The following is a 21,739-nucleotide window of genomic DNA, read 5'->3' on the forward strand; positions in this document are numbered from 1 at the left end:
CGGGTTTAAACCTGCGGAAGTGCGCATTTGCTTTGGTATGGATGAAGCTACGAGACATAGAATGGCGGCTGGTTTGGAAGAGATATTATGAGCCCTCACGAGTTTCCTCGTAATCGCTTGCACTGGGACTTGATGAAGAGATGGTATGTAATGACCGAACAATATGAACATACACGAAGAGACCTGCAATAAGGTTTAGATAGAACGATACAGAATCTCTAGGCGACTGAGAACGGTATTTGCATTTTGTCAATGTGAGATTTCCTCTACACTTTAGTACTACATGTAGAGTAATCTCGCTTATACTTCATCGATCACATGCTTAAAATGTAAATTTCACCATGCTCGTTGTCGGCATGTGCTTATGGGAACTTTCCAGCAGATCCACACTTTGCTGGTCCCAACAAGCTGGACGGCTTCCCGCATGAGCTTCTAGAACGATTTTCACGTGATGAAAACGTGTAACAAGGTTTCGGTGCAATTCTATTCACCGTCCGTGGAAGTCCCTCTGCTGCTGAGAATACTGAGCTTGCATTTTCGGACTGTATGATGTGGGAATGGTATCGCATTGCTAAAGCATTGAGAGGTGTTTCGACTTTTAGTTAGTGAGTACGTACTCGACTGTGTTCTTCATTCTTCGCACCAATGCTTTGAGATACCAAAAGTCTTCCAACGATGACACAGCCATTGTACGAGACAGTGCGACTTGACGCGTGTCAAAGTCTGCCCTACCAGCGTCTGTTATTCTCGGAGGACAGGATCCGGTTGAGTCTTGTCAGCTCATACAATCACGAGCGCGTTTTTTTCCAGCAAGCGTTCGAGCTGTATATGAAAGACCCTGGTAGCCATTGTCCATCTGTTCACATACAGTGGTGTTCACCTTCCGCTAGTGCATCGCAAATGGCTCACGGAAACTCCCTTGCATGCCCCAAACTCTACCCGCCCACTCTAAGTTGATCTCTGGACACTCTTTGCGTCGAGAAATAGAACGTGTCGAGAATTTTGCTGATACGTTCTCAGTCCTTACAGCCACGTCTTCCGTGGTGCAGTGGGTCTCGTGACAGGACGTCCCAAGTCGGGTGCCTCGATCTTACGGAAGCACACGACGATAGGCAAGGGGCCCCGATATCTTGCTGTTGCTGCACCTGATCTGAGTTATATGCTTTGAGCCTGTTGTGACTAATCTTCACTGGTGTACGTACAATAGCTGGAGAACTCGGAAGGTACATCATGCAAACATCCACGGATACAGCCGCGAATGATGTCGTGACAACAACAACACCGACACAAGCTTCTAGCAACGAGAAAAATCCATCTCCTTTACAGTCGCTTTGGAGCGATGCCGCTCTCCACTCTCACAAAGAGATCTGGGGCGTGACATTGGCTGACCCTTCTACACATATCCCTAGTCAAATCATTTTTCAGAAATATCTGAACGCCAATGACGGTGACCTCGACAAAGCCAAAGAACAGCTGAAGAGTACACTCGACTTCCGAGCCAAAACTAATCCAGCTGGCTTGATTGAGAAACTCTACTCTAAGGATAAGTTTGCTGGTCTTGGATATATAACTAGTTATACTGGCACATCGAAACCCAAGGCTGTTTTCACCTGGAACATATATGGTGGAGTGAAGGATATTCAGAAAAGTTTTGGCGATCTGGATGCTTTCATCGACTGGCGGGTTGCCCTTATGGAGACGGCCATGCACGAGCTTGACATCGCAAGTGCAACTGAACCTATTAGCGCCGATAACGACCCGTGGAAGATCTACCAAGTACACGACTACAAAGGCACCAGCTTCTTGAGAAGTCCACCAGCCGTCAGAAATGCCGCCCGCAAGACAGTTGAGGTACTTTCCACGGCCTATCCAGAGACGTTGAAGGAGAAGTTTTTCATCAACGTTCCAGGTAAGCTCCAGACGTAAAGAAGTTAAATATATATCGACACTAATACTCAAAGCTATTATGGGTTTTATGTATGGAGTCATGAAGCTATTTGTAGCTCCCAAAACGATCAAGAAGTTTCACCCCATGAGTGATGGTAGTGCACTCCATCTTGAATTCAGTGGCAGCAATATTGAAGGTCTTGGCGAAAAATTGCCGAGGGAATATGGTGGTAAAGGTGAGGAGCTGACCCGATCTGGAAGAGAGCTTCAGTTTGAGTGAAACGAGGCCACGCAAGTCCAGCTCAACAATGCAGTGTCGCTTACAGGTGCACATGTCTATGCAAAGGATCGCAAACGTTGATCAGATTCACTCCATCGACTTGATCGTAAGACGACAATAACCAGTCGCGGAGGCTGTGCAACAGATGGCAAGGAGTTTTTCAGGATACAGCAATTCACTTAGATACCCTCTGCAGCGACCAATGCCGTACTCGAAACAGAAAAACGTTTCATGCACCTGACGCATTCGTCAGGCTGCTCCCTCAAGTCAGAGTGTTTATTGGCGGGTGAGTCTGCGTTGCGCTAGTAAACCAAACCTCTTCGCTCACTTGTATTTTTGCATGTTCACATGTCAGTCCAGTGTTGATTCTGACATCACGCAATTGCCATCCTTGTCGTGCAAACAGAAACTGCCACCGCGGTTGACGTCACACTTACAACCAGCTCGTGACTGCCATTGTTGCCCCTCCAGTTGCAACATATGTTGCAGAGATTCTTGTATAACTCTTTTGTTTCTTACAATCTCAACCACCGCTACTCTACTCAAGACTATCACATTAAACCACACTAGAAACCTTCGATATCATTCATACAACTTCAAGAACAAAAACAAATTCGTCAAAATGGCTGATACTGGTCGAAAAGATCTTACATCTCGTACGTAGCAGGTCAGGAATTGTCTCGAACCACTGCTAATATCAAACAGAGGCTGCAGAGTCTCTCAAGCCCGACTCTCAGAAGTCTGGCCTTGAGAAGACCTCAGAATCAGTGACTGATAGCATGGACAGCTTCGCTGCCTCCACTCAGCCAGGTCAGTACATTCATGGTTCAAATCCTTCCTCAACTGACACTAGATATTAGGTGATAGCAAGTCGACATCTCAGAAGCTTTCTGACGAGACCTCATCCACTGCGAACTCTGCTTCCAACCAGGCTCAAGGCATTCTCGGATCTACACAGAACACCCTCTCTAACACCTCTGAGCAAGCCAAGTCAAACGCTTTGGGCTTGAAAGATTATGCTCAGAATGCAGGCTCGAACGCTGCCGGTAGCACACAAGAGACTGCCAGTGATGTGAGCAAGAGCGCTCAGGATACTGCAAGCAACGCCAGCAAGCAAGCACAGGATACCTATGACAGTGCTGCACAAAAGACTTCTGAGTCCGCCAACGAGGCTAGCAAGCAGGCAAAGGACACCTACAATAGCGCAGCCCAGAAGACTTCCGAGACCGCTGATGATCTCAGCAACCGTGCTCAGCAGACATACGATTCTACTGCCACGCAGGCTCAAGATCTTGCAAGCGATGCCAGCAAACAAGCACAGGACACCTACGATGCTGCAGCTCAGAAGACTTCCGAGACCGCTAACGAGGCCGGTAAGCAAGCACAGGACACCTACGATGCTGCCGCCCAGAAAACTTCCGAAACTGCCAACGAAGCTAGCAAGCAAGCACAAGACACCTACAATGTCGCTGCTCAGAAGACCTCTGAAGTCGCTGGCGCCACACAAGAGCAAGCCAAGACATATCTCCAACAGGCTCAAGATATTGTCGCCTCAGGATTGGAGACTGCTAGCAAGACTGCTCAAGATCTTGCCAACAATATCTCCAGCTCAGAGACCAAGTAAAATATACAGTCTCTGCCCACTTCTGGAGTAGTGTTCTACCACAACTGTTGCTGTTGTGATGGTTGGAGGAGTTTCTCATTCACAAAAACTTATGTTCGACTTTGTCATTGAGGGACAACCATTATGAGATACCCATTATGATCCTGACGCTGTATTGATGAGTAAGCGGTCGTTGTCATAGTTAATAAGTGTTGGTCGGTGTACAGCCATTACGGAGCACACAACTCTTATAGAACAAATTATCATTCATACAGACATAATGATCTCTCTAGTATTACCTGCTTCTTCATGACCTGGTGCTCAGCATTACTTGTGAATTAACGTGCACCGTGTATAACCATAACCATTGCGACATCAAGAGATATTATGGAAGTATATACCCGGTCTTCTGCCCGAGATGCCTATTGTGTACTAAGTAGTGGTGAGATACCGTCTTGAGTTCTCCCAACCTGGCGTGTCGTCGTTTGATTCCCATAGCCTCCTGTATCAAATGACAAGCAGGATGCTGGAAGACATAGCTGCTCTACACGAATGATTAGAACATTTGCAATGCTGTTCGTGAAGCAGAAGATCGTTGCCCGAGAAACGAAATGAGTGACTTTCCGTTGCTCTCTCTAAGTGGATCTTAAGGTTGAGGATGCTGAAAAATCAATGTATCGGCCCGTGGCGATGGTTTGGGGACGTGGTTGTGAACTTTGTTTGGTGTAAGATGGTGTATCTGCGGCAGCAACGCGAAGTGCTGCATCGGACCTCAGAAGTCTAGTGTCGAACTCCCAATTACTATGCGGGCAATGCTGCCTCCAGGAGGTATAAGTGTTATTCTAAGTAGACACGCCGAACGGACATGGACTGGCAGAGTCGCCAGGTTTCAGCATTGTTTCTCCTGAGAAGGGGCAGACTGCTGGCTGAGACGCCGTCGCATCCGAGACGTCGAAGAAGGTGAGAGAGCGTGCCGGCCTGCTAGAGCCATGTGTGGAATCGACGGGTAGTCCCATTTCGGCCGCGTGACACGACCGCCAACGCTCGAGAAGTTCAGGCGTCCAAAAGAAGCGCTGTAGTACTGGGACGAGGCGAGACCAATCCTTCATGATGTCATATCGATTCATCGCTTTCGTGAATACGTCCCTGCTCCCGGATAAACGTGTTGGACGAGCCGCTAGAAATGCTTCGACAACCATATGCACCCATGCTAGGACATGTTTCTCGTGTGTTGATCGAGCTCGGTAGGAAACGGATAACAAGCGAATCATGCCTTGCATTGGGGGATCGTGGAATAAATTTGGGATCATCAGCCGCGGGAATTGAAAGCTGTACGCTAACAGACCAGCTGCAATACATCTTTCTAGGTACGTTACGTCAGTATGTTGAGAGAATCGTTGTAGTGCTGCTTGCAAAGGCTGAGCCTCCTTGACGGACACGACAAAGGTATCTTCGCATTTCGCATCGAGCGCGTTAACGGCCTCAATGATGGCGATAAGCTGGGTTGATAGCTGTGATGTCAGGATGAGGTCTAGAAGTCCTGGGGGCAAGTCTGTCCACTCATCACATTTGGTGGCTGAGAATGGAGGCTGAGGATACTCGAGAGTATGGAAGGGGTCCACGACACGTTCGAGCTCCGTGTCACCGGTCTTGCCATCAATACTTTTTCCAGTTGCTAGGTTCGCGATCATTGAATACCCTTGAACACCGTCTTTAACGAACTTATTCCAAGCAGTATCTTCGGGCAATTGGCCTCGGAGAGCGACCATTCTCTGTAGTGCTTTTGAGTGTCCGGCGACGGCCTTGATGTCTCCAGTCAAATAGTCACATGTAATGAGCATAGTCACAGCTAGCATTGCACTGACATCCGCACTGTTCTCAAGCTGTTTGCGTAGTCCTGACATGGCTCTGCCTCGATGAAGTATGAAGAACTCGTTGCTGTAGGCAGAGAGTCCACTAGACAGCGATATGGAGGCTTGACAACAGGCCAGCATTGCATCGAATAGTGGTGGTTCTTGCATCACAAAGGGTAACAACAGGTTAATATGAGGATCGATATGTGTGGTCCTCCCAGTACGAGGGCGCCCATCATTGTGCTTTGATCCAGGTGCCAATATATGAAGAACTATAAATATTAGTCGATATCGGTAGAGTACACGTTAAGCACTGACAGTAGTCAAGGACTTCAAGCTCAGCGTGGTCTGGAGCCACAGGATACGACCTAAATGGATCTATCCTCAAGCCTCCTGATGGTAAATACTGGAGCAGTAACGATGTTACAGGAGCACCGTATACGCTAACTCGTACAGCCTCATTGCCATCGTGGCTCGAGGTATGGCCTTCAGCTTGGCTGGCACTCTTCTGTCGCGATCGTCGTCGTATTCCACGTTCGTTGTTCCACTGACGGAACTTGAACTCTCGTGGTTGTGAACTCTCTGTGGCAGTTCGAAACTTGGTATACTGATTTGGCATTGAGTGACATCGTTCTTACTCATCCATGAGGGATGCGATCACATTCTCGAAGTTTGCAACAAACAGGCCGCCTGAACGAAAACGCGATCAGGGTTCCAATGGTTGTAAGCCCTAATGCTTGTCTGTTAGGGCGTAGATCTGCCTGTCGCGGTCGTATGCAAATGCCGACGATTCGTCATTCTGCCTGATTGCCTCGTCGATCACGCGCGTTGGATGTAAAGCATTGACATGCTGCAAGAAGGCTCACTCTACACGGATTACATTATTTACAGTTCGTAACTCTGTAGGCTCGGATCTGTGTTGAGCAGAGCCTGATTATGAGCCACCATACTTGCCATGGCTGAACTAAGTGCGACCAAGCTCAATGCAGACAACCACCTCTTACTGGTATGCGACCAGTTCCAAAGTGCATAGCATTGCCAATACTGACATTGTTGCATTAGGACCAACCACTACTCCGTCTCCCGCTGGAATTACAACGTCGCAATTTCAAGAAATCCCAGATAGTAATCGACCATGAACAGAAGCAGACCACGAGCCTGTTGCAGAAGGCTGCAAAGAGCGCCAGTACAGCTTCCACGGAAGAGACGCTCAAATCCATGGATGTGAAGATAGCTCGGATGGAGAAGCTAAAGAGAAATCTAGAGACTTTACACACCGAGGAGGACACTCTACATGATCAGTCAGCCAAACGCATTCGACACCTACAAGAGCTATACGAGATCCCGAGCCTGCTAGACGTCAAGTACGAAAACTGGTCAAGGACACGGCTAGACAGACTGTTGGTGGACTATTTGCTAAGAGCAGGCTATCTGGATACTGCCGCTGTCCTGGCCAAGGCGAAAAATGTCGAAGATCTGATTGACCTGAACACCTTCGTGGCATGCCATCATATAGCTGATTCAATACAGAAAGGCGAGACCAAGGACGCGCTTGTATGGGTCAAGGACAATCGAGATGCCTTGAAAAAGCTTCTAGAAAAGACTGCACCATCCTCGTCATCACCACAAATGATATCGACCTTGGAATTCGAACTGCGCTTCCAGGAGTACATTGGGCTTCTCAAACAGGTTCCCACTCGCCCCATTGCTCGGTTCGAGGCTGCCGAACATGCGAAGAAGCATCTCACTCCCCACGCTCTAAGCCATGCTGCACAGAACAGAGCAGTCGCTGGCCTGCTTGCCCAAGACCCATCAAATCCGACAGAACCATACGCAGAATACTTTTCCCCCTCAAGATGGATAGTGCTGTCACAACTGTTCGTCGATACACATCACCTACTCTTCAACCTACCAGCAAGACCACTTCTGCACGTGGCGCTCAGCGCAGGTCTTTCAGCACTGAAGACGCCTGCTTGTCACAGTTCTCTCAACCCAGCCAGCGCTGCAGTACCCGAGGAACACGCTAAGTTCGCGCCAGCGCAACATCGTGGTGCTCTGTCTAGTATCGGTGCCTCGCTCTGTCCGATCTGCAGTATCGAACTCAATGAACTCGCCAGAAGCGTACCATATGCTCACCACACCAAGAGCAGTGTTGAGAACGATGCGATGATGTTGCCTAATGGTCGAGTCTACGGTCGCGACAGGCTTTTGGAACTGGTCAAGAAGAATTTGAGAGCAAATGCAGGAACACTGAAGACTACTGGAAGTATTGACAAGGTGACGGAAGGGCCGGTGATCGATCCTGTGACTGGCAACCATTACAGCTGGAACGATTTGAAGAAGGTCTATATTACATGATCGACCACTTCACAAGAAGATGCTCCTCCTGGGGACCCGGAGTAGACACCAACACACATATTACAGAGGTTTTGGCATAGCCACAATGCTATGCTACCGGATCGAATACTGCACTCGCCTTCACAACATCACTACAGACCACAGAACTATGGCTTTCTTAAAGAACACAACCACATATCTCGGGTGCCTGATTCGTTTACAAGACTGAACGACCAACGCTGGATCCCACCTCCGTTGTTATCGGCCACCGCCACTTAGAATCACGAAAGCAATCCGAGAACAATCGACATTGCGTGGTGGACCTGAAAGAAGCTGACGAGGTCTTTCACAACACCACGTGCGCATTTTTGTGCAATATTGAAGAGCAGATTGAGAGAAAACATCCGACACGCCAGGGGAATGATCTGAGTAGAATCGAGCCTTTCCTGTCCCTCGGTCGTGCTGGACCAAAACAGTCTCTCGACGGGAAGCAATATACGGCACCGACAGCTATTCAATATGACCGGACTACCAACATTAGCACGCCAGGTCCTGAACAGCCAAGGTGGTTTCTGTTATTGGATATCATGTTCTTGACAACGAGTTGAGGCCTCTCAGTGTTTAGAGTTGAATAGGGAGAAGTTTAGTCTGGAGGTTACGATGACGAGGCTGGCGGTAAGCCAAGTCGAGCATGGTAGCCGATTACGGCGCAGATACCCTGCATCCGATCTCTAATGATAGTGTTGTTAGTGAGATGTTCCACTGCAGACTATTGGGACGATACGTTTAAAAACAGAATGAATCGTGATATTCTGTTGTCTTATGTCCATATATCTATCTATCTATTATTCATGATGTTGCAACCCTAACGCCTCGCTTACATTTCGCCATTCATGCATTCGCTGTTGGACCAGTTCATGTTACTCATACGACCAACCAAATGGCTCCTCCTATTACCACGACAGCAAAACAAATCGTCATGACCCAGGCTCCGACTCTTTCTGCTGTCGTTACTGGATTTTTGTGCAGGTCGGCTGGTCCGACAGGGCTGTGTGTTCCTGCGTAAGGGTCGCCTTCACTGATGCCATTATCTGCTGTCACTGGACCTTCGACATAATCGATGAGGTTGCTTTGAATGACTTCTAGCACTGCCATCTGTTCACCTACACCCATCTCTCCGTCGAAAGTGCGTGTTCTCCAATTCAGTCCACATTGATTGCCGTCGTTTCCGCCGGTACATGTAGCTGCGGCTGCTTGTGCTGATGCTTCTAGTATTGGTTTGAGAGCTTCCCGAGTAAATGGGGCACGAACGATGGTGGCGGCCATCCACCTTGCGAAATAGGCCTTGAATGAGCGCTGGTCGACATTGCAGTTGCCGCTGTCTTCGCAAGCATACTCAAACATGACGTTGTTGTCCAGGAAGATGTGTAGTCTGGAAATTATGCCTTCGATCCTTTGCTTCCAGATTGGCGATCCACCAGTGTAATTATACATATTTGCTGCACCTACTAGGAAAGTGCCGGCATTGTAACTCCAGACGGTATGATCAAGCTCAGTACAATTTATATTGTCGTCACTACCGTCGTAAAAAGTGTACTCTGCATCAAACAGTCCGATCGAGCCAGCCCAATTCCAGGTCCTTTCTGCCCAATCGGCATAAGTCTGGTTTCCTGTATAGACGGCAAGTCGCGAGCCGATGTTGAAAAAGCAGCCATTTGAGATTGTGTTCTTATAGTTATATCCAGCATTGAAGGCGAAAATCTGCCACTTCAAACCACCTCCACAAGTTTCGGTGTTCCATCGAGCAGCCTGTAGATTGAAAACACCTTGTACGGCGCTAAGCCAGGAGACCTTCGATTCGGGTGGAGGGTTCGGAAAGCGGTTCTCTGCAGCTGAGAGAGCTGCCATGGCCCAGAAGGCCTGATCGTCGTTACCCAAAGTTCTCGTCTGGTTGGCTGGTTGAAAGACGTTGTCCGGAGGTGCAACTTGGTGAAGCATTGCTTGCATTGTTATGTCATTGTATTTTTCATCGCCTGTGAAATACCAATAATCTATCAAGGCACCGAACATGGCACCTGTCTCCCACCAGTAATACGGCTGTGGCAAGTTGCCCGGCACATCTCCTGGTCTATCGCCTGTGTAGTATTGTACCATTCCCGCTGCTGCTTGTGATGCTGCTTGTTCTATTGAGGTTTGGCTGGACAAATCCAATGTGATCGCTGCCCATGCATTGTGGAGGGTTGAAAGAAGCGGTATTACGAACGCCAACCGTGGTTTCATTCTGATTTTCACTGTGATAAATTAAGAGCAGCCTTATTCAGAAGCTCAGGTGGGCGTAGCACCCTCACTCTGACAAGATCCCGGCACCACACAATGAACGCTCCAGTAACTGTATGCTTGTATAAAGGGTGAAAGATGTTGTCTCGCAAGGGAGAACCAAAGACAAAGAGCAACGAGGAATGAAGACGTGGTATGAATGTTTCAGTGATTATGCCTGGTCTAATTTTGCATAAATGCTGATCGATCGTACAAATTGTGGGTGACAATGCTCAACTTGAAGAATCGGAGGAGAAGGATGTGTAAGTATTCTGTACTTCAGGTAGCCAAGTCCTTGGTTTGACCTGCTTCAAGATATCGAAACATGGCTGGAAAGAGCTAAGGACTGTTTTAGGCTTGGTGCGAACGGACCAGGTACGTTGATTGGCTGTCGCGCAGGGGCGGTGGTGGCAACGGCCAGCCTGAAAGCAGAAGGACAAACAGGGTAGCTCGATGACGAGATCTGTTTGCGTAGTCCTCTCCAGTATGATGATGCAGGTAGCTATAAGTCAAAAGTCACTTACCTGCTCGTTGACCGAACAACAGATGTGAAAGCCTGTCCTAAACGCGCCTTTTCAAGACGGCTCCTGCTAGGGCGCGTGATAGCTGAGTACGTACCTGTTTCTATGGATTGAGCGACAAGCACTCTTGGAATGCTCGGCTCAATTTGCACATTGTCTCGACAGAGCAAAGTCGCTCCGTAACTTGATTTGAGTCAAGCATAGTCCGTGGTAGGACTCTTTCCATTTTCCGTGAGCTTGGACCCATTCGATTGCACATCTCCTGCAAACGAATCCTAACGGTTTGTAGTAGACAGGGTCTTTTAAGGACGCTTCTTCAAACGTACACTGTATTGTAGTCACAAGCCTCTTGAGAACATTGAGCGTTGAAAAACAATACTTGTTCGATGTCCGTCCGCAGCCTGCCTGGAAACTAGAAGAGCACAAGACGGAGACTTGCTCACCTACTGTATGTTCTTTTTCGACCAGTAATAAATGCTAAGGCTTAGTTGAGCGACGTCTCGTCAGCACAGCCGTACAGCCACGAAATATTGCGTATATCGCCACGGCTGATGTGCGCAAATTGATCGCTGTCGCCTTTGAAGATTACCAGTAGGTAGATAAATATCATTCTAACCAGCAGACAACTACGTGAAAGTAGGAGGCAGATCTGTGTTGTTATTATTTTTGTGAAACCGTCGCGGAGGCCACAGGCTTCTTAGAATAGCCAAGCTCCGCGTTTCAGGTGCAGTGAGAGGCTGGACATTGCGCAGGTTCCGAAACTGACCAACCATCTGTCTTCCGACGTTCTTCATCCTCAACTCTCCTGACGTTTTGCGCTTCACCCACTACTCACACCCACGACTTCACGAAACCTTTACACCGCGATCGCCACCAATCTCGAACACTACGATCCATTTTATCTGTCCTCACGAACGTAGTTGAAACCCTCCACCATGGCCGACGGTCGACAAGAACCATACGACCCTTACATGCCATCGACGGGCAATGCTCAAGGCGGCAATGCGCGAACTGCGGCGCTTCAAGCGGTACGTGAATCCTGCACTTCTTTGCACAGGCCTGTTTCCGAGCATCCGCAATGAAGGTCGCTCAGGAGTTTCGCATGGCGAACAGCACAGCGACACAGGCGAGAAGGACAAGAAGAATACCAGGAGCCAATGTCTTTCGACGAGCCTCGATGCCGGTTCGCATCTTTGCGCAGGACAAGGGTCGATCTGTACAAGCGAAAGAGAACATGGGCTTCAAATTTGCGTAGAGTGAACCAGCTGACGTGTTTGCAACAGCAAATCGACGATACCGTCGGAGTAATGCGAGAGAACATTAACAAAGTCTCACAAAGAGGAGAACGACTAGATTCCCTGCAGGACAAAACCGACAACTTGGCAGTATCAGCACAAGGGTTCCGCCGAGGAGCGAATCGAGTAAGGAAGCAGATGTGGTGGAAGGATATGAAGATGCGCATCTGCATAATAGTCGGTATCATCATTCTACTCATTGTCATCATTGTGCCTTCTGGTATGTTTCTCAGGCTTAGATGCATGGATCGATCACAACTAACACTGCGATAGTTGTTGCTACGAGAAACTGAGAAACGACCGATCACGAACTTTACCTAGCACAATTTTGACAGAAGCGAGTTGTACATTGTCCATGCAAGATCGGATGTCTTTCGAGCGCGATCCCTACGACCAACAAAGCACAGAACGTTGAGCTGTGGAGAGCACGCCTGCGTGGTGCTATGACTCAAGGCGTTCGAGTGTGGTTAATAGTACTGAGGAATCAGCTGTGATAATAATAGTATCAGTTCCTAAAAATCTACATTACAGGGATTACCAGAGACTTTCACCTTCGCCTGGCTCTCCAGACTTTAGATACGGTCGTGACTGTGCATCTTTGGCCTTATGTGGCTCAATACTGGGGAGACGACACTCTGAGGAAGAGAGGAAAATTCTTCAGCAACAGATGGGAGATATCGAGCCAGCTCTCGGTCCACGGGAGACCATCAATGGCAGCTGCATAATAACCAGCTTCGTATCTGCACTGCTTGCCTACGAGTAGCAATTCCTGCCTGGAAAGTTCTGCCGCAAACTGCGAGTCAGTAGTGGGCGTGCCAGGCTCGCTCATTCCCGTTCAAGTGAATGCCTGGTGGATCTGCCTTGAGCGACTCAGCTCCCCGCTCCTGCAAGGTCGTGCATCGCTTCGCAGAAAAAGTTCTGCGAGCAGGACGAGAATTTTTCTAGATAACCACCATGATATAGCTACAGATTCCTCCAGGTAGTACTCTGCATCTGCTCACTTGTCTTTTGTCGTGCCTTTGTGTTTGTTCGTCTCGCAAACGAAGTTTCGCAACTTCTCTTCTCGTCGTCCGAGCCTCGGAGTAGCTATCGCGACCACTTTTTTATACCTTGGACTGTGACTAATGTTCCTGCCCTCAGCTGCCGCATGAGATACACAATGTCGACCCTTGGTTCTACTGCTGTCCGAGCAGCCACGCGCACTATAGCTCACGCTCGGCCACGTACACTCGCAACTATCCGACGTGTTCGACCGGCACTCCCAGCTTGCTCGCAGCTGCTCTCGACGCGAAATTATGCGACCACTTCAGACATTCGATCTTCTACCAGGTCGACTGTGGTCCAGCTTCTGAGTAATATTGGGTCCAAGAGAGAGGTGCAACAATACCTGTCCCATTTCAGCTCTGTGTCGTCCCAGCAATTTGCGGTCATCAAGGTTGGAGGAGCTATTTTGACTGAACACCTGCAGACTCTGTCCTCCGCTCTAGCATTCCTCAACCACGTTGGTCTTTACCCTGTTGTAGTGCACGGTGCTGGTCCTCAATTGAACAAAATCCTCGAGGATTCAGGTGTCGAGCCGCAGTTCGAGGAAGGCATTCGAGTTACAGATCCTAAGACCTTGGGCATTGCACGAGCTTTGTTCCTCGAAGAGAACCTACGTCTTGTAGAAGAGCTGGAGAGACTCGGAATACGGGCACGGCCCATCACTTCGGGCGTCTTTACTGCTGACTACCTGAACAAGGAGAAATATGACCTGGTCGGCAAGATCACCCATGTTGATAAGAAGCCGATTGAGGCTGCAATTCAAGCAGGATGCTTACCTATTCTCACCTCCATGGCAGAATCCAGATCTGGCCAAGTACTTAACGTCAACGCTGACGTCGCAGCCGGTGAATTGGCAAGAGCTCTACAACCACTGAAGATAGTCTATCTGTCCGAAAAAGGTGGACTGTTCAATGGTGATACCAAGCAGAAGATCTCTGCTATCAACCTAGACGAAGAGTATGATCACCTCATGACACAATGGTGGGTACGCCACGGCACACGTCTCAAGATCAAAGAGATGAAAGAATTGCTCATGGATCTTCCCAAAACCTCAAGCGTTGCTATCATCCACCCTGCCGACCTCCAGAAAGAGCTGTTCACCGATTCGGGTGCAGGTACTCTGATCAGAAGAGGCAACAAGGTTCACAATGCCACTCAAATTTCCGATTTCGCCGATCCTGAAAAGCTGAAGGAAGTCCTAGTTCGCGATCGCGAAGGGCTTGATGCAAAGGCCGTGGTTGACCGGTATATCAGAGATCTGCAGAGTCAAGAATTCAAAGCCTACTTCGACGAGCCGATGGAAGCTCTCGGCATTGTCTTACCACCACGACAAGGTGCTTCCATGGCTCATCTTGCAACCTTGACCATCTCCAGGTCCGCTTGGTTGACGAACGTGGCTGACAATATCTTTGCCGCCATCAAGAAAGACTATCCAAAATTGATGTGGACCGTCAAGGAGGATGACGAGAATTTGACATGGTTCTTTGACAAGGCGGATGGCAGTCTTTCGAAAGACGGAGAAGTGCTATTCTGGTACGGTCTAGGTACGGGTGAAGAGGTACAGGAACTTATGCAACAGTTCTCCCAGCATGGCAGATCCATGTATGGTGATATCAACCTCGAGTCTAAGCTGCAGAAGGCTGCCCGAGCAGCTGCCACCGCGGTCAAAAATGTCGCAACATCTGCTGGCTTTCAACAACAACAAGCCCGTGCCTTCTCGACAAACGCAAGTCCCTTACGAGTGGCACGAAGGACATTCGGCTCAGCTCAACCAGCGCTCAAGATCAGGACTTATGCGACAACCACTAACCCAAATCCTCCTCTAGGCTCAAAGAACAAATCGAACGATGGTCCTTCTAGAGTGGCTCTTATCGGTGCCCGCGGCTATACGGGCAAGGCATTGATTGACCTTCTGAACCGACACCCCAACATGGACCTCCGACACGTCTCTTCACGAGAATTAGCGGGTAAGAAACTGGAAGGCTACAACAAAAGAGACATTATATACGACAATCTGAGTGTAGAAGACGTTCGACAAATAGAGGAGGATGGCAAGATAGATTGCTGGGTCATGGCATTACCAAACGGCGTTTGCAAGCCGTTCGTGGACGCTATCGACCAAGTTGGCGGAAACAGTGTGGTGATAGACCTGAGTGCAGACTATAGATTCGACGACAAATGGACTTATGGCCTGCCAGAGCTAGTAGATCGATCCGCCATCGCCAAAGCCACCAGAATATCTAACCCTGGTTGTTATGCAACTGCAGCTCAACTCGGAATCGCTCCAATTGTCCCATATCTTGGTGGTGAGCCTACGGTGTTTGGTGTGTCAGGTTATTCAGGAGCTGGCACAAAACCGAGCCCTAAGAACGACGTCAACAACCTGACCGACAATATCGTGCCTTACAGCATGACGGATCACATTCACGAAAGAGAAATTTCGAGCCAATTAAAGACTCCCGTCGGCTTTGTTCCACACGTCGCTGTGTGGTTCCAGGGTATTCACCATACAATCAATATCCCATTGAAGGAGGAAATGTCGTCTCGGGATATTAGAAATATTTATCAAGAAAGATATGCAGGCGAGAAGCTATTGAAGGTCATCGGCGAAGCACCAGTAGTCAAGAATATTAGCGGACGACACGGCGTTGAGATTGGTGGATTTGCAGTACACTCAAGTGGTAAAAGAGTCGTGATATGTGCCACGATTGATAACCTGCTCAAGGGTGCAGCTACTCAATGTCTACGTAAGTACATCGAATTTCATGACGCTGAGTCTTCACTAACGCTCCCAGAAAACATGAACCTCGCTTTAGGTTACAACGAGTTTGAGGGCATTCCCCTGGATTAAGTCAACGTCCGCCTGGTCACGACAACATGGCACGGTCTGGAAGATGCACATACGTGAACAACGATTAAGCGCTTGACTTGTATTGGCGTAGGACCTACGTATAGCAGCATTCTCAGGTGAAGGTTCGTTTGAACACGGATTTCAAAGGAAGGTTTCATTCTTGACTTTGAGCTGTAAAGGCAAAATTTTCATTTCTGATGCACATCCTTCTATTCTTCGCTGCACTGCTACTTCCCATCTCAACACGTACACTCGTTCTTCCTTTCTTGTGTTTATCGCGCTCTCGTTCTTAATCATATCCACATGTGCAATGTTCTATAGCCACGAAAGTGAGTCTTGCATGAATTTACGAAGTGAAACTTGGCTGACTGAGGTCGAAAACTAGTCCTTACTGATCGCAAGCATGGAGTGGCCACTATATGGTAAGTTTACCTCTCCTCAAGGAACATTACTCACAGGAACCAGGCTTGTGGCTACCCTTGGCTCGAAATCGTTGCTCAAGAAAATCAGCAGAAAGGCGATCATGGACGTCAATGTGCCAAATGCTTGCGACACGATTGTTGACCCTTCAGCACCACTTGCTCTCCGACTACAAGGCAACCTACTGTGAGTTGCAAAAACAGATACTCGGCGACTGTGCAACAGCTTGGGCTGACAACAAAAAAGCTTCGGCGTGTCGAGAGTCTTTGCACAGCAATGCAGTTACATGCTCGCCGACACGCAGGGCTTGAAAGAGAAGATGCAAGGTATTAATGCGTTGCTGAGGGAGCTGCAGGTTGATCCTGATGTGGTCACCACAAGGTAGTGCAGGATACACAGATGCTATGCTAGGACCTCTCTGACCTTGTACAGACCACACCAGCTCAACTTGCAGGAAGACCCCGGTTTCAACATCGAGCTCGACCTAGGCTTTGACCTGTCGAGCTTCGATACGAGCTTTTCGGTGAGCAGTGACCCCTCGAGCCTTATGTCACCACGAACACTTGCCTCGAGCCAAAGCAGCTTTCTTGAAGGTGATGAACTATTCTTGCAAGAGCCTCTGCCTTTAGAGTCGTCTTCGTCTGGTGATGGGGCAGCTGGCCTTAATTTTGTTGCTGAAGGTCTAGTCGATGAAGAAATACAGCAGTCGTGCAGCGGTTCTGTGAATGAGGTGATGCTGTATCCAGGTCCAGCAATAATCGAAGAGCAGTCGCTGCACATTCAAGAAGATGGAAGCTTGATCATTCGCGATCCTTCTGTACATGCAGATCTGGGTCAGTCAGATGTCATCGAGCAAGATGTCGTGCAGGAGCAGGTAGAAGACTTCGAGCTCGATCTTCACCAGGGAACCACTGAGCAGGATGGACAGGTACGTGGCTTGCGAGATGGCCGGGAGTGTGGCCTCGAGCTAATTGTAGTGGCAGCTTCCACAGCTAGACCCCGAGGATGGGCACGATATACTTGCTGACAATGACGAGGACGCAGACCAAGCAGCAGTCATACCGAGAGCTGCATCGTTCCGAGACCAGGCCATTCCACACCACGACGAAGAATCGGCTGACCAAACCACAGTCGATCGCTCTGAGAACGACCCACCTTCTGTCGACGTGCTAGTAGGTAACCAGGCTGATGATAATATTGATACAGTCACAGAGACCGCACCACAACGAAGAACACGAGCAGTCAAAACCGTTACAATTGACTATCCCGCGGAAGTGCCAAATCGGACAATTGTCGATTGGAACAACGATTACTTGGGCATAATGGACCTTGCGCAGCTGGAGAAGGCGGAGAGGTTGAAACTTCCTCAGGCCAAACGCAACGCTGAATACTGGGTCCTCGATCAAGGTATTGGTCGCGTCGACTCTACCTTCGGAGAAGACGTTCAGGACCACCCTCTCGCTATATTCAGTGGTCAAACTTTACTTGATATGCTGGTCCAGCCACAGTCGGAGCGAACGAGTCGTAAGAGGTCATCGAGCGCTTTGTCCAGCGAAGAGGGCGATGTTAGTGAGCGAAGAGTTCGTGCTAGACAAGTGTCAGGACAGCTACAGGAGACTCCTGACGTGGGGGATCAAGGCATGGCCGACGCAAACACTGATGCAAACCTCGACGAGGATGACTTCGAGCCTCAAGTAGGTCGACAAGCACAAGCACCCATGTCAGATAATCCTGATATTATGCCGTGGAATACCTATGCTTCGTCAAGGCAAGATTCTCGGTATGGCTCTGCTCGTCCGGCGTTGAGCGTGGCTGGGTTTGGCTCTAGTGCAAGAGGACCAATTGCTTTTGATTACATGCCATCCAGTGTTGCTTCGAAACGTGTCTCACAGCTGATTCAAGAAAGCCCACTAGAACAACGGCGCAGATTACTCCGACGACCTTCTCTTGTGGGCAGTGGAGATCTAGATAGTCAAGATGATGACGATCTGGGTGGCATGACTGCGGATGACAACAGTTTTGACCTCGATGACCACGAAGTCCATCGCCAGCTTGCTGCAACCCTAAAGGACATAACCAATTTTGAGCTGCAAGGCCCGGACACGCCGACCAACATACACGACGTTCCTAGCTCGCAATTGGCAGCAGCCACTCTGGAACAAGAAGCTTACAATTTCCTCGTCTTCTTGCAGACCACTCTGGAGACCAGACAAGCTGGTACAGTGGAAGATGACGAGGAAGAGGCGGAGATGACATTCCAAGAGTTATTGCCTCCAATGAACAACAACAAGATTGTTGCTGCTCAAGGTTTTCTCCATGTACTCTCCCTGACCACACAGGGACTAATCGATGTACGCCAAGAGGGATATTTTGGCGAGATTTACCTTAGTGTCATATCTACACCTGCATCACCAGCTCCAGTGGAAGAGGAGGAAGACGAAGAACAAGAAGAAGGATGAGCTTAGTTCAGGGGGGACCGTGTTGTTGTTATATGTCTACGATATGTGTTGAGTTGTCGGATAAGCTGTTTTGTTGAGGTAGATCATAATTGTCTTGAGGTACAGCTCAAAGACCAATTGTCGGAACTATAGCTGAAACAATCAGTAACGTGGTGATTGATTCAATTCAAAAATATTTTATCAGATAACGTTCTTGCATCGACGTAGTAGATTATATTGTGTTTCTGTACAAGTAAGCCCAAACAGCAGTTTATACCTTGGATAAAAGAAAGTAGAACCGGAAAGTGGTAGTATTTCGCCTCAAGGACAAAAACGTCCGAGTACATATCTAGATTCCACAGATAATCGCCCCACCCCATATACGCCGCTTCCCGCTGGTTCCACTCCTAATCAAACCGGTGACCCTCCCCCACCTTTATGTCCATGTCCATGCCCGTGCGCCTGTCCCTGTCCCTGATCCAGCAGAAGCGTCGGCTTAATGAAATTCTCATCCAGCTGCCTCAACCACGCCACACTATCAACATCTCCCCTCGCGGCCCCCCTGAGAAGATCCTTAATCCCAGATACGCCACCTCCGATACCCGCTGCTGACGAGGTCGGTACACTTTGATGTATGGGTGCGACGAGGCGGTTCATGTTACTGGCTGGAGAACTCTGTGCGGTGATGTCCTCGTCGTTGACCATTATTTCCGGGGCTGAGACGGCGAGGTTGGAGTGGGATTGGTTGGTTCGTGATGAGTAGAGGGGGGATGGTTGTTGTTGGCGTCGTGGGGCGGCGGGAGGGAGGTCGAGATCTGCGCCGGGGTCGTAGTCGTCTTCGTCGTCGGAGCCTGTGGTTGAGCGGATGAGGGGCCCGGATAGAAGGTTTCGCTGTTCTAGGTCATCGCGGTCGCGTTGGAGTTTTTGGCTGTTCTTACGGGCCATCTTGGCGCGTTCACGGGAGGAGGGTGAGTGGCGGTTGCTGCTGCTGTAACCGCGGTCTTGTTGGCGTGGACGAGAGGGGCGAGTGTGGCCATTCGCTGGCTTGTTGTCTGTTTCGCCGAAGTAGTCTAGGCCGATGTTGGCTGAGCCTTTGGGGGTGTGGCCGAATGCTTGGCCGCCTCGTTTGTAGTATGTTCCTTGGTTTGTGGTTTCGATGTCGAATTCGTCGTCTGAATCTATTTCTTCGATGACGCCGGTCTTGATGCCGAGGATTTCTAGCATTCGTGCTGTTGTGCCGCCGAAGATGATGACTGTTAGCACGACCACGACAAGGACTGTGGCTCGTAGTGCGGCGCCATTCTCGCCTGACAGGCCAGCTGCTAGAGCCACACCTACAGCACCTCGAAGACCAGCCCAGAAAAGCATAGCCTGATAACGCCAGGGAAGTTCTTCGGCAACCTCGACGCCACGCCTGCGGGCTCGAACACGTATGATGTAGTTGATCACTTTTGAAAGTGGAAAGACGGACAGCCACCGAGCAGCGCAGATACCAACAACTGTTACGAGGATGAACAGCGGCTTGTAGACAAGGTCAGTCTCAGTAAATAGAGTCAGACCAAGGTAAATGAAGATGAAGTTTTCGGACAGTTGTGCTGTGATTTGAAAGATGAATTTTGTGGTAAGTTGTGTCCTCCTAGACATATTGTAGTAAGCGTAGTGCTTCAAAGTGATGCCGCAGAAAAGCAAAGAGACAATGCCGGACATTTTGACACCGTTGGAGAAGAAGTAGCTGGCATAGGCAATCAAAAGCACTATGCAGGCCTCGAGCTTGGGATATCTCCTGACCAGTGTATACTTCAGAATGATGGCTGTTCCGACTCCTATACAGATACCAACGAGGACACTGATAGAGAAGACCAGCAAGAAGAAGCCCACAGCCTCGAACAAGCTCAGTATAGTCAAATTGCCTGCAGCAGCTCCTTCTTTGTATCTCTGTGCCGTCTCGAAGAGAACAATGGCAATAGCATCGTTGAGGATCGACTCGCCGAAGATGACGGTGTACAACTTAGGCTCGACTTTGTAGAGGTTGAATATGGCCAGAATTGTGACAGGATCGGTCGCAGAGAGAGTCGCGCCTACGGACAGGGCCTCGACGAAGGTAATGCTCAAGCCATCGAGCGGTATTCTAGTCCAAAGCCACAGTATAATGGCCAATGACACGGCTGATATGAATGTTCCGAAGAAGGCGAAGGTCAGGATTGTGCCTATGTTCCTGAAGAAGTTGCCCTGGTGCAGTTCATAGCCAGAAGCTAAGATGATAGGAGGAAGGAGCAAGTTGAAGAAGAACTGGTAGTCGAAACTGACACTGTCTTGTATCGATCGACCAGGAGACACCCGTATGATCAAGCCCACTACCATGCCAGCAAATATGGAGACGACTGTTTCGTGTACTGCCTGGATCTTCTTCTGTTGCAGGAGGTAACTCGTGAACAAGGCTGAGATCAGCAGCATGATCACAATGAAGAGCGCCCATGATGTAAAGAACTCCTTGTCGCCTGCGTCTGCAGGGTCGTCGGAATCTCCATCATCGTCAACTGCTCGACGTAGGATCTCGAAGGCTCCGGCGTAGAATTGGGACATGTTCGAGGACGAGTTGGACGTTCAGCGATGATATCTTCCAGAGTGGTGGGGATGCATTGGTGCCAGAGTCTCACGAGAGAGACCTGGGTGCTGCATGCGAAGAGTGGGAGGTGTTTGGAGTGGTGTAGTTTACTTGATCACCCAGCGCACGAGAAAAGACATCTCCCGTACTGTGCTGCAATATCGACTCGCAACTCCGCAATAGCCTTGTAGATGCACTTTCAGCCTTGCAACAGATGTCCTTTCTGTATCACTGCCCCTTTTCGGGAGATGCACGCATTCACTTCATCAATCATGGATTTCAATAATAA

At 49.2% G+C, this 21,739-nt stretch overlaps 9 protein-coding genes across 9 annotated transcripts; 6 read left to right on the forward strand and 3 right to left on the reverse strand.

The window, feature by feature from the left end:
* Positions 1 to 1,230: 1,230 nt before the first annotated feature.
* SFH5 (Non-classical phosphatidylinositol transfer protein (PITP)) lies at positions 1,231 to 2,167 on the forward strand (the record flags this gene model as incomplete). Its single annotated transcript, XM_064900151.1, has 2 exons — positions 1,231 to 1,909; positions 1,962 to 2,167. 2 exons carry the CDS (start codon positions 1,231 to 1,233, stop codon positions 2,165 to 2,167), a joined length of 885 nt encoding a protein of 294 aa, XP_064753463.1.
* A 622-nt stretch (positions 2,168 to 2,789) lies between these two features.
* LTR64_005814 (uncharacterized protein) lies at positions 2,790 to 3,791 on the forward strand (the record flags this gene model as incomplete). Its single annotated transcript, XM_064900152.1, has 3 exons — positions 2,790 to 2,823; positions 2,873 to 2,977; positions 3,028 to 3,791. The coding sequence occupies 3 exons, from the start codon at positions 2,790 to 2,792 to the stop codon at positions 3,789 to 3,791; spliced, it is 903 nt and encodes a 300-aa protein (XP_064753464.1).
* A 1,092-nt stretch (positions 3,792 to 4,883) lies between these two features.
* LTR64_005815 (uncharacterized protein) lies at positions 4,884 to 5,674 on the reverse strand (the record flags this gene model as incomplete). Its single annotated transcript, XM_064900153.1, has 2 exons — positions 4,884 to 5,118; positions 5,142 to 5,674. The coding sequence occupies 2 exons, from the start codon at positions 5,672 to 5,674 to the stop codon at positions 4,884 to 4,886; spliced, it is 768 nt and encodes a 255-aa protein (XP_064753465.1).
* Positions 5,675 to 6,578: 904 nt separating this feature from the next.
* On the forward strand, positions 6,579 to 7,981 carry FYV10 (GID complex subunit containing RING finger motif; the record flags this gene model as incomplete). The annotated part of the gene is made up of 2 exons (XM_064900154.1): positions 6,579 to 6,629; positions 6,686 to 7,981. 2 exons carry the CDS (start codon positions 6,579 to 6,581, stop codon positions 7,979 to 7,981), a joined length of 1,347 nt encoding a protein of 448 aa, XP_064753466.1.
* Positions 7,982 to 8,884: 903 nt separating this feature from the next.
* Positions 8,885 to 10,114, reverse strand: LTR64_005817 (uncharacterized protein; the record flags this gene model as incomplete). Its single annotated transcript, XM_064900155.1, is given in 2 exon segments — positions 8,885 to 9,115; positions 9,128 to 10,114. The coding sequence occupies 2 exon segments, from the start codon at positions 10,112 to 10,114 to the stop codon at positions 8,885 to 8,887; spliced, it is 1,218 nt and encodes a 405-aa protein (XP_064753467.1).
* Positions 10,115 to 11,732: 1,618 nt separating this feature from the next.
* SNC2 (Vesicle membrane receptor protein (v-SNARE)) lies at positions 11,733 to 12,052 on the forward strand (the record flags this gene model as incomplete). Its single annotated transcript, XM_064900156.1, has 2 exons — positions 11,733 to 11,825; positions 11,855 to 12,052. The coding sequence occupies 2 exons, from the start codon at positions 11,733 to 11,735 to the stop codon at positions 12,050 to 12,052; spliced, it is 291 nt and encodes a 96-aa protein (XP_064753468.1).
* A 1,199-nt stretch (positions 12,053 to 13,251) lies between these two features.
* ARG6 (Protein arg-6, mitochondrial) lies at positions 13,252 to 15,987 on the forward strand (the record flags this gene model as incomplete). Its single annotated transcript, XM_064900157.1, has 2 exons — positions 13,252 to 15,883; positions 15,953 to 15,987. 2 exons carry the CDS (start codon positions 13,252 to 13,254, stop codon positions 15,985 to 15,987), a joined length of 2,667 nt encoding a protein of 888 aa, XP_064753469.1.
* Positions 15,988 to 16,390: 403 nt separating this feature from the next.
* Positions 16,391 to 18,866, forward strand: rec8 (R8 protein; the record flags this gene model as incomplete). Its single annotated transcript, XM_064900158.1, has 5 exons — positions 16,391 to 16,409; positions 16,446 to 16,593; positions 16,654 to 16,788; positions 16,840 to 17,335; positions 17,400 to 18,866. 5 exons carry the CDS (start codon positions 16,391 to 16,393, stop codon positions 18,864 to 18,866), a joined length of 2,265 nt encoding a protein of 754 aa, XP_064753470.1.
* A 390-nt stretch (positions 18,867 to 19,256) lies between these two features.
* NHX1 (monovalent cation:H+ antiporter, CPA1 (nhx1)) lies at positions 19,257 to 21,428 on the reverse strand (the record flags this gene model as incomplete). The annotated part of the gene is made up of 1 exon (XM_064900159.1): positions 19,257 to 21,428. The coding sequence occupies one exon, from the start codon at positions 21,426 to 21,428 to the stop codon at positions 19,257 to 19,259; it is 2,172 nt and encodes a 723-aa protein (XP_064753471.1).
* Between the last annotated feature and the right edge of the window lie 311 nt (positions 21,429 to 21,739).

This window comes from Lithohypha guttulata (genome assembly GCF_036872675.1).
Source record: "Lithohypha guttulata strain CCFEE 5908 chromosome Unknown scaffold_4, whole genome shotgun sequence".
Lineage (NCBI taxonomy): Eukaryota > Fungi > Ascomycota > Eurotiomycetes > Chaetothyriales > Trichomeriaceae > Lithohypha > Lithohypha guttulata.